The following is a 20386-nucleotide window of genomic DNA, read 5'->3' on the forward strand; positions in this document are numbered from 1 at the left end:
GGTTGCAAAGAGTCAGACATGACTGAAGCGACTTAGCACATACACACACACACACAATCTACTATTGTATATGTTTGAGTTTTCCCTAGTTAAAAAAAAAAAAAAAAAGCTTAAGTGAGAAGGAAAAACATATATTATTCTCTCTCTAAATATTCACTAAGGACTCAATTTCATCTGTCTTCCCCTTTCTCCACTATTCTCAAGAGAAAGAGCTGGTCGAGTTTACAAAGTGGGGTTGAGCTGGTGTGAAAGACACTTAAAATCATTTTCAGACACTTAGAATGGTACAAGTTTTTCAAACTTGGAATACTGTCCATTTCATTCTTCCCCTCCTTAAGTCTTGTCAACACACATTTCTAGTTTAATTGAATTTAGGAACTGTCTTCAAATAAAATTCCCATTAACTTCCAAACTGAACAGCTCCAGACTCAAGTTTTGTAATCTATTAGCTATATGACCTCTTCCACCATAAAGGAAGTGGAACATTTATTTGCTTTCCTTTCTGATTTTCATTGAGACTTCTCTCATTCCTTAGAAAGAGAATGGATTTAACACAAAGATAACATCTATTTTTGACCATGACCCAGTTAGAATCATCACTCAAAAAGAATAGCTTTAATTTTTCCTGTAGATTCCATAATCATTGCCAAAGAAGTTGGTCCTTGAGGTTTTTCAACTTTATCATATTTTGTATAAATACTGCACGCTAACTGATTACTCCACTGGAGTTCCATCAGTATAATATTTTGGATGATCTGAAAATCTGTTGTACAGCCCAGATTGTTATCTGGACATCTAGTGAGCAGCATGATCTAAGAAAATGGCAGCTAGAAGCAACTGGCTGCACTGAAATATTTTGAGCACTATTTTTGAAAGTATGGCTGGCAGGCGGGCCATTGCACTGGTGGACACAAGATCAATTTGGCATCTTTTCAGCAGAATGTTTTGAGGTAATGTGTTGCCAGACAGCATTTGAAGCAATTTATAAGCAACACAAGTTTACATATAAATAAAGAAGGGCAGAGGACCCTTTAACATTCTCTCTCACCCTTCAACCAACCAACATAGGCCTGCCTCCAGTAACCTATACTTACAGGATCCCAAGGATTTTCACTCCCCACAAAAAACTACAGAGTTGTCCTGCCATCACAACATGAGAACACACACACGGTTGATAATGGTGCAGAGGAAATGATCTACCTCACTTTGACCCCATCATAACACCCACAGTGACTGGGCTAAGCCATTCAGAGACTTGCCGCAGGAGTTTTGGTTAGTGGAATGAGAAAATGACTTTCTTGTGGCTAAAGCTGTAAGATATAAAACATAGACACTGCGTGTTGCTGTGTTTTCAACCATGTGGAGAAAACCACTCTGTAGTGAGAGAGGAGATCAAAAATATGAGAGAGAATGAGTGCCGGGTTCCAGTTGGCCTGCTGAGGCCCAGCCACACTACTGTCCTCGGGTTCCATTAGACCCAATAATATTCTTATAATAAATTTCCCCTTTGATGCAAATTGAGTTTCTATCCCTAGCAGTCAAGGACTAATCTACAGCAGATGTCACAATGATTGTTCATATTGGAGACATAAGAGAAGCTGAGGCAGAATTTTATCCACCTTACTAAGAGGTATTCACGTGTGGAGTGTGAAAAGTGTTCGTGAATCCCCTTTGATTAAGGTTAGCTTGGTTGTGTTTGTTATGGCAATTAAAGAATACATATCTTAAAGTCTTTTCAGGACTTGGGTTTCTTCTTAAAATAAAAGTGTTCATTAAAAGGTTGATACAAAAAGTTAGCAATTTTGAGGTTAACCCAAAATTTAGCATAATCTTCCATGGGAACATTTGTATATGTATGTGTGGATTTTAAATTCCACAGATAGCACTAAAATGAGAAATAGGCAAAAAGGTGTTTTAAAATACTTCGTTTCAGCATGTAAAATCTCGTTTTATTACAGAATTCTTTTGCTAAAGGCACAGCTCTGCTGGGTTGATGCCAGAGTGATGGGATCTTAACAGCCTAGTTAATTTTAAAAGATTTACAAATGCTGGGCTTCGAACTACTGATAGTAAAATATACTTCACACTTTAATATAGTGCTTAAACCCATGCCACATCTTGTGGACTTAATATTGCATCTGCACATGAGTGTATGTATGAGTGTGTGTATGTGTTTGAATGTAGATATGTTTATTTTAAAGAGAAGAGTTGGTGGGGGAAAGCAGGACAGACCTGTAAAGTAACTCAGAATTTCTTCTGACTCTCACATTCTTCAGTGTAATTATAAAGTATGTACAGAAGATACATAAACACACTGTATCAAAGATGGTATGGGTTTATTTCCAGTTGGATGACAGCATAGTGGGCTTCCTTGATGGCTCAGATGGCAAAGAATCTGCCTGCAATGCAGGAGACTCAGGTTCAATCGCTGGGTCAGGAAGATCCCCTGGAGAAGGGAATGGCTACCCACTCCAGTATTCTTGCCTGGAGAATTCCTTGAACAGAGGAGCCTGGTGGGCTACAGTCCACGGGATCACAAAGAGTCAGACACAACTGAACAGCATAACAAGGTTTGTGATAAGTTCAGCAATGAATAGAGCCAAAGACTGAAAAATGTACATTTATAAAGGATAAACTAATAAAACAGAGGTTCTTGTTATCAAGGTAGCCTAGCTAAAGTTTCCTGTTAGCCCTTAACAGGAAATTCTTGGCACTTGCTCCAATTTTCTTCTCTTTACAGCATTATAGGGTCCTCTTATGTGTATATTTTATCATGTATAATAGAGAATACATTGACTAAGATTACAAAATAGTGTCCATTGTATGGTATTCCCTTGTGTCCAGCTGACTCATCTCCATGAAAAAAAAAAAATTTCTATTCATTTAGAGATATCTACTGGCTTCTTTCCAATGATAGACTTTTTTGATGGTTAGAAAAAGTTGATAGTTTAAAATGATGAGGTAAAATATATGAATACAGTCATGAAATTTACTAAATACACATACTCAAATTCACTCAATTTTACATCTTTAGATTTTAAAAATTATAGATGAGTAATCTATGCTTTGAAAATTCACCATTAGCTCCTTAAGTATAACCACTGCTGTGTTTTTGATAACAAACCAATCCCACCAAGTGATAATTTAATACATTAAAGTTTAGAAAATGTTAAATGTTATTTTTTCATTATCAGTAAGTAGTTTCATCTGTTCTCCTGTTTCATAACCCTTTCCATATCTGTGGATTGCTTTTATGGCTTTTCTCATAGTTTTTAGTTTATCCTTTACAAATGGACATTTTTCAGTCTTTGACTCTTTTCATTGCTGAACTTGTCACAAACCTTATTCTCTCATTAGAATTCTTGTAAAAGAGTTTGGGTAACAGTAGTTAAGAAAGAATGTTTAAGTTTCATAGACCATTAAGTAATGGACTTAATGATCAGAAGAGAAAAAAAAGAATGTTTTGGTTAAAGCCTTCATAAACTGAATCATCTTTATTCTTCACTTTCTTCTGGATTAAGGGTACCTATAATGAAAATGATTAGCCAATGTGGCTCTTACAAATATTTGTAATTTCTCTTTAAGTTATGCCACATATATAATTTTTTAATTGTTAAAAGACAAGCACTGTATCTTGCTACTCCCTTTTAAATCAGTAAAATCAGGGATCTTTTTTCTTTTCCTTTTTAATGGACATTCAGGAAACAATTCAAAGTGCATCTCACTCCCAGTAAGACAATAGGCCATATAATTTTTCAGATAAGGAAACAACTCCTTCAATTTCTAAATACCCCAGTGTGTGATGTTATTACCAAACATCAAAACCTACATGTATTTAAATTTAAAAATTGACTTACAGGTTATCTAAAATCACACATAGTTAATATGTGCCACTTGTAAATTCTAATCTAATCTTGGGAACTTGGGTTTTGCATTCCTTAACTAATGTGCTTTAATTTGCAGTCTTAGTGTCTTATTATCCTAACTTTTTTTTTAATGAAATAGAAGTCTTTAGTTCCTCTTCATGTAAATAAAGACCTAAATAAGCATTTAGTTACACCTAGAGGCAGCTATAGAATTGTTATGTGCACAAGAGGAAGGTCTAAGAAAGTAAAAACTCCTTGTCTTTACTGTGATTGACCACTGCATAACTCCTGTGCTCCCCAGCTGTGGCAGTTCTAGCCCAACTGCATTCTGCCCTAAGTCATCTGGAAAGGGGAAGATAGAACTATTATGAAGCATTCATGGGACTTAAGAAGGTTTCAATTGTAGTTACTGTAGAGTGGTAGTTCTTCACCTGTTTGGGGTTCCTTCTTTTATATGATGAAAGCTTGAACTGTCTCTCTACATATAAATTTTCATAGGTCTCTGTATGTTCTTAGACCCATCTAGTTATCCAGGGACCCTCGGTTAAGAATCATTCTTATGTAGCCAATAAACACACAAAACTGGTGAAGTAATACTTGAAATAGCATCCAATTCATGTTACAAATAAGACAATGTTGATTTATCATTATGTGAGTTTAAAAGAATATAAGATGAGCTTCTAAGCAAATGGCTAATAAGCCACACAAGCATTACCCATCAGAGGAAATAGAGATCACCTTAAACTGTAAAAGTCAAAGGACTTCTCTGGTGGTCCAGTGGTTAAGACTCTGTACTTCCAATGCAGGGGGCTCAGGTTCAATCCCTGGTAGGGCAGCTAAGATCCCACATGCTGCATTGCATGGTCAAAAATAAATAAATCATACTAACAACTATAAAAAATTGTTTTAATGTACAAGTAGAGAAGATATGTGAATATATACTGTTAGGTGTTCTAGAATATCTTATTTGATGGTGATATCATTTAATATAGATCCTTTTTAAAAAATATTTATTTATTTACTTTGGCTGTGCCGGGTCTTAGCTGTACCAGGTGGGGTCTAGTTCCCTGACTAGGGATTGAACCCAGGTCCCCTGAATTGGCAGCACGGAGTCTTAGCCACTGGACCACCAGGGGAAGTCCCAGTACAAATCCATTTTTATTTATTTATATGCTGTTGGGAAAGAAAACCTTTCTTTTCTTTCAGGACAGTTTCACTGTAAATGAGAATGACATCTGTAAAAGAAGTGTGTATAATCATGTCTTCTCACTCCCTGTCATGGTATACTTAACATAGTGTTTGCTCCCTGGAACCTAACTTCAGATACCCCTTAGCTAGCTAGCTATTGTCAAGGCATTTTTCTCTGTTTATCATTATAGCATACTCTTTAAAATGACTCAGAGTGGGAAAGGAGAAATGAGCTCATTTAAGTCAAGACTGGGTGTAGGGTGGGTGAAATGGGTGAAGGTGATCAAAAAGTAAAAAACTTCCACTTATGAAATAAGTTAATCCTGAGGGTTATGTACAGCCTGGTGACTGTTAATGACCCTGTATTGTGTATTTAAAAATTGCAAAAAGAGCAGATCTTAAAAGTTCTTATCACAAGACAAAGAAATTTATAACTGTGGTGATTATTTCACATTATAGACACATAGTGAACCATTATGTTGTACTCATAAAACTAGTAAAATGTTTTATGTCAGTTATATCTCAAATAAAGAAAAAAGAGGATGTAAAAAGTTCTGACTTCCAAGTATTCCATTCCACAGTCAGAGTCCAGAATCTCAAGGTAGACGAGATCCAAGGAGGAGTACCCGAGGCATTCCCGAAGCTCTGGAGTTTCAAAGGAGGCACTTTTCTGCATGTGTGGGTGGGGCATGGTGTGGGAGTTGGCAGTGAAGACGGTTGACAGATGATGAAACACAGGGTCTGTTAAAACTGGCTGAACACCCCTGCTTACCTCCTCCCTCCCCCAGCCACTGCTTCCCAAGCTCCACAACCCTGGTCCAGAGGATCTGACCCTCCAGACACAGGGGGCAGCGGTGCTAGCTGAACTTTGTTTGCTCTCCCCTTTCTTGACTATCTCTTGTCAGGCTCTTTGCCCAGGGCCAAGCACTCCTATTCCTAAATGCTTTTTGCCCAGTTAGGTACCTCTTCCAGGGCCTTAATAGCTTTCCAGGCATAACTTGGTCATCAGCCCCTGCCCCCCTAGCCCCCAAGGATTCACAGATACACACCTCAGATGATCCACTGTGCTCCAGACAATACTGTTTTTTAGTCCAGAGTAGACAGTTATTTTGGCTGCAGTTGTCACAGCAGGAGCTGTGTTTGTGTATGTTTAAAGCAAAACAAAATGTAAAAGCTACTTTCTCTCTCTGTTCAGAGATAGCTCAGCAGTATCCCTTTTCACAAACTCCCAGAGATTAAGGGACGTGCTAACTTGGTATGTTTGGGGAGCGCAGCAGAGCCAAGGCTGCCAGCCTTTGTAGGCCTTCTCATCTTGTGAGGGAAATAGACATTTACTACTAGTAACTCTGTCCTGACAACTGTGAGATAACCGCATGGTAGTACAGGTTGCTTCCAGAACACAAGACAGGTGATCATGAAGCAACCGGGTGTGGGGAGGGAGTGAAGTGGCCGCCGAGAGTGCCACTCAATGGAAACATTCGCACTGAACCTTGAAGGAGTAGGTACATTAACCAGTACTTTCCACAGTCTTGTTCCCTGAAAGCGGGACTTTGTTTTCTTCATGACTCTGTTCCCCAGGGCCTGGAACCTTGTAGGTGGTCAGTAAAGATTTCTTGAATGAATGGAGGGTTCCCAGCATCTGTTTACCTTCTCACCCCTCTCCTGCTCTACCACGGGCTTCTTATGTTCTCTCTATAGCCATACCAGTTGGTGTGGTCTTTTCAAAACTAAAAATACTCCTTTTTAATTTGTTAGAGTTCAGTTAATGTTAGAAACATTTCAAATTCCCACAGCTGCTGATGGTTGCAGAAACAATAATAAAAACCCTCAGTCTTTACCCCTGTGGGATGGTCAATTCATTTGTAAATTTTTCAAAAACAAAAACTATTATGGGTTCCTCCATGCAAGTAATAACGATTGGATGTACACTCAGCTATATATTTCAGAGATCTCATAATAACTTTCAATCAGCAAAATTAAGCAACCAAGGAGTTTTTCCCCCTTCTCTAACATCATTAGATTTTGAACACGACCTTACAGACCTTGTTTTCTTTTGATTCAGTACTCTGCATGGCACTCTAGATAGTTTTGACCTTAACAATTCCAGATGGGGTCGCATCATAAAGCCTATTTTCCATACAATCCAAGGGATTGTATGATTCCTTAAATCTGAAATTTGCCCTCCAAAAAATTCTCACCTCTAGCATCCCCAAGTAAAAGTTTATCTGTGAGGTGAATTGTGGAGAACTTTAAATCAATGCCACCGGCTTCCCTGGAATTCCCTTCCCCGACTGGCCCTGTTTTCAGCCCTGATCTGTGTTCTTGGCCGTTTGGGGCACCCCTGGCCGTTTGTGCCTGTGACAGTCAGACTCCATCTGCTGCTCCGCGGCCAGGAGCCCGCTGCGTGCCCTTCAGTCACATCTTTCAGGCGCGGCCATTCAGCCACCTTTCACCGCGTCTCAATGGGCCCGGGAGAATGGCCCTCAGCCTCGCAGTAGTACATAATCTCCCAGGTAGTCTCCTCCCTGAAGCACCTCCAGTGGCAGGCTATTCGCAAACAGCGGGACACCACTCTCGACTGGGTTCCTAATCCCTCAGACACACAGGGGAAGGAGGTCGCGGACTCTGAAAGTGAAAAGAAAAGCAAGGGGGCGGGGAGCCAAGCGCACACAATGTCCCCCCGCCGCCCGCACTGCAGTCAGCGCCAGCTGCGGCCCAATTAAGCTCAACAGGTCACAGGTGTTCCACACAGACGACGCTTTTAACAAAACCACTTTCTTGAAAATACCTAAGACATCGTTTTAAAGCACTGCAGCCCATTGCTTTTGGTGGATTCTTTAAAGCTATTTAGTACACTTGAAATACAAAGAAGCTGAAAAGCACATTTAGGCTTCACTGGAAGGCAAGCTTTCTTCGTTCCAAACAGCAGGAGCCGGGGACAGAGGGGAGTGCTGTCTCAGCCTGGACTCGGCGGGTCGTTGCCCGAAGAAGGGCTGGAGGGGCGTCTTCGACAGCCCCAGCTCCCCACAGTAGTCAACTCTGCACCGCGCAGTTCACCTACTCAGGCAAGAAACTGCTGCACGGCCATCTCCTTGCACCTGTAAATTACTGTCCCCAGGATGCAGGTGTAGTTTCCCTCTGAACTTTTAGAAAAGCAACCCTGACAAGTGCTGATTAAATCAGGTAAACGAACTCAGCACTGCAGAGCCGCTTTTCTCATCATATGAGGTCACCCTATAAATAAGCCTCCTCTTCCCCCACATTTAAAATCACTGACAAAGTTTCTCCACAGACCTGAGTACACACTCTGGGCCCACAGGATGGGGTGATGGGAAGCAAACAGAACTTGAGTTGGTTGTTTAGGCCACTTTCAGAAATGTGTTACTCTTCCACTTTTGGAGGATACAGATAATCTCTCAGAGGTAGTGGGGAGCTTAGTGGTGACAGTTCTCTTAGGATTTTAGCGTCCCTGTTGGAGGTGAGCAGCTCCAGGCCTACTCCACAGGCCTGCATGCAGCAGTGTCCCTTCTTCCTGACCTCACCTGCCACTCAAGGCCAGTGTTCTGTTGGCATTGTCTTAATTCATTTACGGTCAGTAGAAGAGAAGTGCACATACTACCCCAGCCTTACCTGGAATGGAGGGAACTGTGCTTGAAGTGGCTGTTGGGCTCCTATTTTTCAGTGCCCCAGGAAGGCAGGTCGTGCTGCTGTGACACTGAAGAAAACGCGAGGGCTACAGCCCAGGATGAACAAGTACCCGAAATAAGTGCCCAGCATTTTCAAGTTTTCCTTCCTGTTGATTAGTTTTTGGTAAACAGTTTTTGCCTTGACGGGCATTCTTAACAGCATCAGTTAAAAAATGCTGCCGCCTGTTTAGAAACCATGTTTTAATTTTCACAATATGCCTCTTTCTGTTTTACAAAGCTGAGCCACCTGTTTAAACTCTTCTTGTCTCGTGGACTGGCGGAAAGAACCATAGGCTATGTGTAAGAGGTTTCATTTTTTTTTTCCCCTCAGTGAAGTAAGACATTGTTCTTATTCTTCATGGCATTCAGAATTCTGCACAATTGCCTCTTTTGCCCTTTTGCATTTAAAAGTGAGGTAATTAGATTTCCCAAGGTTCAATGGTCAAGAGCCCTCTCATCCTGGGAAGTTGCTTCCCCACACCCCTCGAAAGGGGAGTCGTCTCACGTAATCCAGTTATTGCTGTATTGTTGTTCTAAAGGCACTGCTTTTTCAGAGGGCAAGCACAGCAGGAAAATTCATACTTGTATGTCCCTTTGCTGATATTGCTGAGTAGTTTTTTTTTTCCTTGCAGTTGAATACAATTACTGTTTTCTTCAGTGACTTTGTTTTGAGGATTTGTAAACATGTTCATAAAAATCTTTTCCTTTCCTGCCTTTTAGGAGTTCATCTCAAATATGCCTAAATCTTTCATACAGAGATTTCCTATTTATTTTGCTATTTTTCAGATATCTGATAGATCTCTTATGACTGCTGAACAAATGGAAAGAGGATTTGTAACATGTTGGCACCAAATAAATGAATGTCATGACACTGAAACACAACCTATCTTAATCACTCTGACAGTGAGAGCTGAGGCTTTTTTGGTCTTATTTACGCATTTACTCAAATAGAGACTAACTGTTTTCACCTTTCAGCAAAGCACATATATATTTTTTAAGTTTGGGTATTAGTTTTTTTAGTCAAAACTGAAAAGGAACACAGAACATACACTCTCAGCTTTACAGAGTCAGCCAAAACATTTTGCTTTTACAACATAATGGCAAAAACAACCTTATTGGTAACTGACTAATAATTCATTTAAATGATGTAGTCTGCAGCCTATGGAGAAAGATGACAAGATGGTGAAAGGATTAGGGGAAAGCTTCCAAAATCCTCTTTGCCAAAGATGTTAAAGCGTCTAAGTGCTAAGGGTGTTCTTTCTAAACAGGTTAGTTCAACATTCCAGACAGTCTGTGACTCAAATTCGTGTATTGGTCTACACTTCTCAGTGAGATTCTTCTGTGGCCCCATGGGAAGAATTCATCTGAATTCCCCCATCACTGAAATAGTCCAGACTCTGATTTTGAAAGTGAAACCAGCAGAATTTGATGAGCTGTGTGGTCCCCGTGTACACTGTAGAGATACATACATGTACACACATGCATTCAGTTTCCTTAAAGCTTCAGAGACAGTAATAAGAAAGGTCCTAGTTTAAATTGAAGGCCCCTTCTTCTCAGCTTCTATAGGACTCATTCCCGAATAGAGAGGTGTATTCTTAATAGCAAATTTATCTGAAAAGACCTCACCTCTCCAAGCTCAATACAGAAAAGGAAATCCTTCAGTAATGAATTGATGCCAGGTTACGTTCACCAAGTGAGGCAATAGATAAACACTGGCACAGTTTGTTAAACCAGATCTTCCATTTCGGTTATCTAAACCAATATATATTACTGCATTGTTAGTAAATTTTTGGGAATCTTTCTCAGTTAAAGTATAGGTTTTTCCCTTGTGACAGCACAGGGAAAAATTTACTTTCATTGTATAACAAATTTTGATACCTAAGAAAGCATCCCACAAAATAACAGGCATACTTGTATTCTCGCTGAAGTTTCTGATCTGTATCACTTCTAAGGAGAGAATTAGATTCTAAGTGATGCCCCAGACCAAAATATTTGCTTAAAATGAACATATTTCAGTGTTAACTAATTTTTCCTATTGAGTTTATCATTCCAAAAACTTAAATATAACTGACAAAGTCTAGGTCATAATAGACTTAAGTAAAAATATTACAGAATATTGGCCAAATATCAGAAATACGTGTATAACATACACTTTTGAAAAACTTTTGTTAGTTAAGGAATTGCTCAATTCAGTTCAGCAAATGCATATGTATTAGGTATAGGTCCAAGGCCCAACTGTGTACTATGTCTGCTGCCTTTTGACTCCATTAAAAAGACTGGCCCTCCTCCGTCTCTCTTGCTCAGTTCTTTCCCTTTTCTCTCTGTTCTGGAATTTGTTATTGTTGTTCAGTCACTCAGTCATGACTGACTCTTTGCAACCCTATGGACTGCAGCACACCAGACTTACCATCCTTCACCATCTCCCGGAGCTTGCTCGAACATTCATGTCCATTGAGTTGGTTATGCTATTCAACCATCTCATCCTCTGTCGTCCCCTTCTCCTCCTGCCTTCACTCTTTCCTGGCATCAGTGTCTTTTCCAATGAGTTGGCTCTTCAAATCCAGTAGCCAAAGTACTGGGGCTTCAGCATCAGTCCTTCCAGTGAATATTCGGGATTGATTTCCTTTAGGATTGACTGGTTGGAGCTTCTTGCAGTCCAAGGGGCTCTCAAGAGTCTTCTCCAACACCACAGTTCAAAAGCATCAATTCTTCGGCGCTTAGCCTTCTTTATGGTGCAGCTCTCACATCCATACATGACCCCTGGAAAAACCATAGCCTTGACTAGACAGACCTTTTTCAGCAAAGTAATGTCTCTGCTTTTTAATATGCTGTCTAGATTGGTCATAGCTTTTCTTCCAAGGAACAAGCATCTTTTAATTTCATGGCTGCAGTCACCATCTGCAATGATTTTGGAGCCCAAGAAAAGAAAGTCTGTCACTGTTTCCATTGTTTCCCTATTTGCCATGAAGTGATGGGACCAGATGCCATATCTTCGTTTTTTGAATCTTGAGTTTTAAGTCAGCTTTTAAACTTTCCTCTTTCACCTTCATCAAGAGGCTCTTTAGTTCCTGTTAGCTTTTTGCCATAAAGGTGGTGTTATCTACGTATCTGAGGTTATTGATATTTCTCCCAGCAATCTTGATTCCAGCTTGTGCTTCATCCAGCCCAGCATTTTGCATGATGTACTCTGCATTAAAGTTAAATAAGCAGGGTGACAGTATACAGCCTTGATGTACTCCTTTCCCAGTTTGGAACCAGTCCATTGTTCCATGTCCAGTTCTAACTGTTGCTTCTTGACCTGCATACAGGTTTCTCAGGAGGCAGGTAAGGTGTTCTGGTATTCCCATCTCTTTCAGAATTTTCCACAGTTTGTTGTGATCCATACAGTCAAAGACTTAGTGTAGTCAATGAAGCAGAAGTGGATGTTTTTCTGGAATTTGCTAGCTTTTTCTATGATCCAACAGATGTTGGCAATTTGATCTCTGGTTCCTCTGCCTTTTCTAAATCCGGCTTGTACATCTGGAATTTCTCAGTTCACGGACTCTTGAAGCCTAGCTTGGAGAATTTTGAGCATTACTTTACTAGCATGTGAGATGAGTGCAATTGTGTGGTAGTTTGAGCATTCTTTGGCATTGCCCTTCTTTGAGATTGGAATGCAAACTGACATTTTCCAGTCCTGTGACCACTGCTGAATTCTCCAAATTTGCTGGCATATTGAGTGCAGCACTTTCACAGCATCATCTTTTAGGATTTGAAATAGCTCAGCTGGAATTCCATCACCTCCACTAGCTTTGTTCATAGTGATGCTTCCTAAGGCCCACTTGACTTCACATTCCAGGATGTCTGGTTCTAGGTGAGTAATGACGCCATCGTGGTTATCTGGGTCATGAAGATCTTTTTTGTATAGTTCTTGTGTGTATTCTTGCTACCTCTTCTTAATATCTTCTGCTTCTGTTAGGTCCATACCATTTCTGTCCTTTATTGTGCCCATCTTTGCATGAAATGTTCCCTTGGTATCTCTAATTTTCTTGAAGAGATCTCTAGTCTTGCCCATTCTATTGTTTCCCTCTATTTCTTTGCATTGATCTCTGAGGAAGGCTTTCTTATCTCTCCATGCTGTTCTTTGGAACTCCGCATTCAGATGGGTGTTCTTTCCTTTTCTCCTTTTCCTTTCACTTCTCTTCTTTTCTCAGCTATTTGTAAGGCCTCCTCAGACAACCAATTTGCCTTTTTGCATTTCTTTTTCTTGGGGACAGTTTTGATCACCACCTTCTATACAGTATTACAAACCTCCATCCATAGTTCTTCAGGCACTCTGTCTATCAGATCTAATCCCTTAAATCTGTTTGTCACTTCAACTGTATAATCGTAAGGGATTTGATTTAGGTCATACTTGAATGGCCTAGTGGTTTTCCCTACTTTCTTCAATTTAAGTCTGAATTTTGCAATAAGGAATTCGTGATCTGAGCCATAATCAACTCCCTGTCTTGTTTTTGCTGACTGTATAGAGCATCTGCATCTTCGGCTACAAAGAGTGTGAAAGTGAAAGTCGCTCAGTCGTGTCCGACTCTTTGCTACCCCATGGACTACAGTCCATGGAATCCTCCAGGCCAGAATATTGGAGTGGGTAGCCTTTCCCTTCTCCAGGGTATCTTCCCAACCCAAGGATTGAACCCAGGCCTCCCGCATTGCAGGCGGATTCTTTGCCAGCTGAGCCACAAGGGAAGCCCAAGAATACTAGAGTGGGTAGCCTATCCCTTTTCCAGGGGAATCTTCCCAACCCAGGAATCAAACCAGGGTTTCCTGCATTGCAGGCGGATTCTTTACCAACTGAGCTATGAGGGAAGCCCATACAAAGAATGTAATCAGTCTGATTTTGTTATTGGCCGTCTGGTGATGTCCATGTGTAGAGTCGTCTCTTGTATTGTTGGAAAAGGGTGTTTGGTATGACCAGTGCGTTCTCTTGGCAAAACTCTGTTAGCCTTTGCCCTGCTTCTGGAATAGGGGAGAGCAAAGGGAAAAGATGGATGTAAGATAAGCAGGAGTCATGTTGTACCTAGACTGGATTGTTTGTTGTGGGTTAGCACTTCTCAGAGTGCACGCAGAAGATCAGCAGTAACCCTACAGATAGCCATTTGTAGGCGTTTTGCCAAAAGCAGAGGACAGATGGAGAGTTCTGGCAGAAACATCAGGTTAAAGAAAATTAAGCAGATCATCATGGCTAGGCTTCCCTAAAATTAATAAATCTTTAACATTCTACTGTGTGTTATGGGTAACAGTATATATATACTATCGCACTTATTTGATCATGAAATACTTCTTCCTCTAAAAAGACACTAATATCTCAAGGGGAAGGCTGGCATGGGCCATGAAAACAAGTAGGAAGCTGCACCTCTCTTGGGAAACATAGAAGCTTGAAACACATGTCTAAGTAAGTGACCCAGAGCAAATAGAAACCAGTCATCATGAAATGCACCTCCTACGGATACTTGCATTTTCAGGCCTGTCTTTTTATTGGAATTAGGAGAGAAGAACCAATAATCTGATTACTGCTTTTCCTTCTGGGATGTCTACTAAAAAGCCCTTTTTTGAGGAAAAAAGTAAAAACAAAGGCACTTTTAGGAGTTAGGCTCTGTCAGCTGCCAGTGCATCAGCGGCTTCTGAAATGGGTTTAGAGATGACTGTCAGTGACTACCCTTCACTGTCATTATGGCCCACAGGACTTCTGAAAACTTGCATTATCTTTAGTGACATTTTAATGATAGAATTACTCTTTTCCCCTCCATTTTTGGATACTGAAGCTAGATTCATGTAATTCCTGGTCTCTTTCTCCCCACCTTGCTCACTTTATTTCTTCCTCTCAGCATGTCCTTTCTTGTCCTATGTCCATATCTAAATTCTGTCCTTCCCACTCCAGTTTATGAACCAGTAATTTCTTCCTTCTTTCCACACCAAAGCACTTTCCTTTTGCTTACTAGTGGTACCTCTTAATACCATGTTTTCTGTGTCTCTGGATCCTCCACCTGACCTCACCTACTTGCTGCATAGTAGCTGTGCAGTGTGTCTTAATTGATGAGTGACTGGTTAATTATGACTAGAGCTCTGTTTCCTCTCAGTTATTTGTTGTATATTGCTAAGCAAATATGATAGGAAAATAGAAGTGGTAGAAAGGATTGCCTAATTGGCTGGTCCTTCAGGACATCCCTTGTAAATAAAAAGCAACAGGATAAGGTTTATTGAAGCAAGTGTAGAATTCAGGCAAGCCCTCAGCCACCTTTACATTGCAAACAACTGGGCTCCTTCTACACAGCAGAGGACAGCTTCCTATGAGGGGCTTGAACACCAGTATTCAGCTGCTCTGTTTCCCTTGTCATCATCTCCCAGAGATTCTAAAGGTCATCTCTGTCGAAACCAAACATTTCTTAGTGCTTTAGTCAAAACTCAGTTCAAGTTTTCTGTGTCTCACAATTCTGTAGAAATTGTTAATCAAGGGTCAGGCCAATACTAAATATAGGAGGCCAATTACTATGAAATGTTAGCACATACCGGAGGCCCCAAGTCACTAAGCATCCGGCTTTTAAATGGCAGTCACTGCTCTGACCACCATCAGTGTCCCCTCTGTCACTGCCGTGGAAGCTGAAGGCAAAAAGCAATCTATAGCTTAGAGGAAAATCTATAGATGTAGATATGAAGGAAGGGCAAGAGGAATTGCTCAAGGGAGCCAACCCCAAGGACAGCCTTTAAGGCCTCAGTGACTCACTTCCCACTCCCTGTATTTCCCTACCTTGCTGTGTTAGGCTACCCAAGATTCCAGTTATTAGAGGAGTATAATCATTTCTTCTCCCTATTCGATTACTGTGTCTTGAGAGAACAAGCCTTACTAGACTGTGGGTTCATTTCTCAAATGTGCCAGCACTATTAGCCACCTGCTATCTGGCCACATGAGCTGAATTCCAGGAATTTTGAGAGGCTCCAGGCAGCCTTGCACCTCCCCTTCTTTTCTCACCCCAACCTACCTACCCCACCACCCACCACCACACCATTTGGTGGTTTCAGACTTTTGCACCTACCTCTACTATGAGATCACTGCATGTACAAAACCTCGACGCGCTGGTCACATAGCAGTTAATTCGTAAAGTCATTAGTAATTGTCTAGCACACACAGTAGGTACTCAGTAGATGTTTGTAGCCGTTCATCCTGGGTCCAGTGTTCTCCGAGGTATCAGGTAAAATGTGTAAGACAAGGCGTTGGCCACGGGGTGGTAACCTCTCTACTCCACTTAGCCTGAGGAGGGAGCCACACAATGGAAGCATTTTCTGTTCTGAGAGAGGGAGCTGGAATTGCACCAGTGAGCAGTTAATCCCTTCCTCTCTGCCTCTCCCAGTGATTTGGCTTCCAGCTTTTCAGCCTTGCAGCCATTGCTTCAGATTCCTGCACGCATGAGAGAAGTGCTGCTCAGATGGGGGGGCTAGAAGGAGGCTGAGCTCTCCCCGCTCGATCCCCCCACCTCCTCATGGAGGTCCCCAAGGTCCCTTTGGAACACAGTGGAACCGGTTTACCATGTGAGCATTTTATGTGTTTTCACTGTGCTTAATAAATATCACATCCCATTTTCAAAATACCCTTTTTGCACCAGGATATGTGATGAGGTTGTTTCACTAATCCCTAGAAGTTTTGTTTCTTCCTTCAACAAGTCGGTAGCCATTCTTTTGGGAAAAGCATTAACATGCATAACCACTATAGTCGACTTCAGTGCTCATTAATGAAGCCCAGAACTAACAGTTACATTGTGGTAATTTGACAAAGCCATCTAAATCTATGCATGTTTTTTGAAAGCTCCCTAAACATGCTGCTAAATCCCCTAAAAAGCTACTAAACTGCTTTGGCAGCCATTAGCCCAGCATAAGCAGAGGAGCTCTTTTCAGTAAGTGAACAAACAGAGAAAATATGCTGAATGGCTGGACAAATGTGTTTCAGCTGGCCCTTTCATTTACCGATATAAGGGTGCAGTCAATATCAATCACTGTTTTCCCTGTTGCCCTGAAAATCACAATATCTCTTTTCATCCAACAAGCTCTTTTCACCACAGTAATGTGTCTTTAGAATGACACTGGCATCAGCCTGCTTCCGCTGTCTAAAGTCCAGAGAGCTTAAAACACATTTCAGGATTCAAGCAAGACTGGAACCTTCCTCCCTTCCGTTTTCCTACCACCCACTCTCTCCTCCCTCCCCCAGCATCCCGTCTACCCGCCCCCCCCCCAGTCCTGATTCTTTTCAATTCTCCCAGCTTTCCTTGCTGAGTAAACAGAAATCACCTCTCTGTTTTAATGCAGCTCTCCAAAGTAAACGGAGACAACTCTATCTGATATTCCTAAGATTTAAGAACTCATTAAGGAGATGCACATAAAGAAATGCTTTTACATGTCGGTAATAGATCAAAGGTGGAAAGGAATGCGGAAATTCTATGCTATGATGAGGTGTGCTGATGCGCAGGACCTCGCTCTCCATCCTCTCCATCTGTCTCCTTCCTCAGCCCTGCCCTTATCACTGGTCTCCTCCCACCTCCCCTACCACAGGCACACTCACTCTTGGTCTTCCTGTGTTAGAGGTCTATGTTGAAGTGTGTGTGTTCAGTCCTGTCCGACTCTTTGCGACCCCATGGACTGTAGCCCACCAGGCTCCTCTGACCATGGAATTTTCCAGGCAAGAATACTGGAGTGGGTTCCCATTTCCTTTTCCAGGGCATCTTCCCAACCCAGGAATCGAACCCACCTCTCCTGCATTGCAGGCAGACTTTTTACCACTGACTCACCTGGGAAGAGGTCTGTGCCTGTACCTTTACCATTGTAAGCTCCTAAGCACCAGTGCCATAACATAACATCGTTTTGCCTCCTGGATCTCAGTACTTAATATATTGTTTTGAAATTAAAGTGATTACTTCTTATCCTTTTGAAAACTCAAGTGGAATGACTCTCAAAGATCAATGTGGATAAGTTTATAGTTGTAAAAGTTAACCATAGATGAATATCTGAAATGTGAACATTTCTAAAAAACAGTATGATTGTTTTATCTTTTTTTTATATATTCCTTTTTATCCTGTTTTTGTTTTTATTTGTTTGTTTTGTGTCAGATCATAGCTGTCTGTAAAGAGGCAGCCCTGCTGGCTCTGGAAGAAGACATTACAGCCAACTGCATTATGAAAAGACACTTTACTCAAGCCTTGAGCACCGTGACACCCAGACTTCCTGAATCATTGAGACGTTTCTATGAAGATTATCAAGAGAAGAGTGGGCTGCATACGCTCTGAGAGAATATACACATTCATTATACTAAAAATCCTTCATAGAGAAAGATTGTTTCAAAATAGTGTCAAAATAGCCTTTAATAAGCGAAATGTCTGAAATATGTTGACCAGATTGAGGGGCTTCCATTCTTACAGACATTTTAAGTCATATGGTTGCAATGAAAATATCCATGAAAATCTCTGGACAAGAGTTAAAATTAGTTTTATCTAGAAATGTGTGCTGAGTTTTAAAAATCAAACTTCTGTATTTTCATTATTGACCTGGTTTATTCCTCCCATGGTGCTTTCCTTTCTTCAGAATCCATTTCAGTGTTTTTCCAAAAAACAAAACTGTGGGCATCAGTTTTATACATGAACATAGAAAATGCATTTAGTTGAAAACACGGTTTAGAATATTCACAAATCTTTAATTTTGAAGGCCAGCCAGTGAAATGGCTAAATGCTCCAGCCAGGCTTATGTGACTTTGTTTCCAATTACATATTTATTCTCATTATGATTCATACATATATTTTGGCATTAGCCTTCTTAACCTGTACTCATGGCAATGAAACAAAGAATTGAGAGTTATTTCATACACTATAATGCCCTTTGAAAGGTTAAAAAATTGGAAATATAAGCTCAGTCCAGGCCTAGAGAAGTACTTGGTTTTTGTTTTTTTCATGAGAATTCTATATATAAACCATTTAAGGGGTTCATATTCTAACTTGTACACATTTCCAGGTTACCAATAAACTTTTTCAGTTCAAAGAAAAACCAACTTGTACTGTTAATCATATTGTCTTGCACTGCATTCTAAATATCTGTGTTTATGCTCCAAATTATTTATCCTTGAGATTTCTTGACACAAACACTCCATAAATATCCTTGAAAAAGCTGTTGGAAATTGATTGCTTGACTTCCAGTTCAGAAGCTGGTGATGAGAAAGAATATGCACTTAAACCTAGTCACTGTAGGTCTTTGAAAATTCCCAGAAAAACAATTCAGATGAGAGATACCTGATTATGAAAATAACAGAACTCTACAGTTTTGTGGTGGTGGATATTCTGAAGTCATGTCTCAACTGTTTCATCCTTTGACTCTCAAAAGTAGATTTTGTAAGAGTTTTTTTCTCAGACTACATTGGTTTACTAGTACATAAAATCACCCAAGGGGTGAAGAATATTACTACTATTTAGAAATGTGCTATCAAATAAATAGTGGAATGTGGCTACTTAAGTTAAGCTTTTGATTAAAATTAATTAATAATAAAAAATTTAGAGGACTTCCCTGGTGGTCCAATGGCTAAGACTCTGCGCTCCCAAGGCAGGGGACCCAGCTTCCATCCCTGGTAAGGGAATTAGATCCCACACGCCAAAACCCGGCACAGCCAAATAAATAAGTAATTTTTTTTTAAAGAAAAAGAAAGCAATTTTTAAATTTTAGTTCATCAGACCTGTTAGCCACATTTCAAGTGTTCAAAGGCCGCATGTGACATGTGTCTGCCATATTGGACAGACTAGATTGTAGAACATTTCCATTGCTTAGAAAGATCTGTTGGACTCTGCTGATTAGAAAATAAGGCTTACACATTGAAATAAATAGAACCTTGAAGTTACTTTTGTGCTTCCCACTATACCTTTAGTTATTAAGGGACCGTAACTTCTTTAAGTGCTAGAGTACAAGAAAATGAGAGAAAAACTTACTCCCAAAGGCCTAACCAGGAAAATTAAAGACATCCTGTTGCCAATAAACTACAAACAAGAACAAGAAGCTTGAACCAACACTGAGGCTCTCAGACTGGGAGCTGGGTGCTGGGGGCAGGAGGAAGGCAACCGCTACAAGAAGTTGAGGTGTTTATGGCCGCTCAGACCCTTCAGCCCATATGACATTTGAAGTTGTGACTGAGCCTCATACATAATGTTCAGATCTTTAGCGACCAACACCTTGAGTCTAAGAACAGACTAACATCCTCCCACAAGCCTGGGAGACCACAAAGAGCTTCTCTTGACTTACCTGTGCTTTGAATTAAAGAACTGAAATCCTGCTTGTTGTAGTTTAGCCGTTAAGTTGTGTCCAACTCTGCAAGCCCCTGGACTGCAGCCCGCCAGACTCCTCTATCCATGGCATTTTCCAGGCAAGAATAAGAATACTGGAGTGGGTTGCCATTTCCTTCTCCAGGGGATCTTCCCAACCCAGAGACCAAACCTGTGTCTCCTGCATTGGCAGGCAGATTCTTTACCACTGAGCCACCAGGGAAACCCCAAAACCCTGCTTATAGAGTTTATAATCCCAAAGGACATGTGGGGCCTCCACACTCTCCTGGGGGAGTATAAATCAATACAGCCACTTCAAAAAGCAACT

The 20386-nt window shown here is 40.7% G+C and overlaps 1 protein-coding gene across 2 annotated transcripts in view; it reads left to right on the forward strand.

The window, feature by feature from the left end:
- The window catches only part of AFG2A (AAA ATPase AFG2A), a 328990-nt gene extending 310191 nt beyond the window's left edge, over nucleotides 1-18799 (forward strand). For both annotated transcript variants that reach the window (XM_081544859.1, XM_081544858.1), the window contains one exon: nucleotides 17872-18799. In XM_081544859.1, the coding sequence (XP_081400985.1) occupies nucleotides 17872-18048 (177 nt within the window). In that variant the 3' untranslated portion in view covers nucleotides 18049-18799. The remainder of the gene's footprint in view (nucleotides 1-17871) is intronic.
- The last annotated feature ends 1587 nt before the right edge of the window (nucleotides 18800-20386 follow it).

Source organism: Giraffa tippelskirchi, chromosome 11, assembly GCF_054371585.1.
Source record: "Giraffa tippelskirchi isolate mGirTip1 chromosome 11, T2T-mGirTip1v1.2.pri, whole genome shotgun sequence".
NCBI lineage: Eukaryota > Metazoa > Chordata > Mammalia > Artiodactyla > Giraffidae > Giraffa > Giraffa tippelskirchi.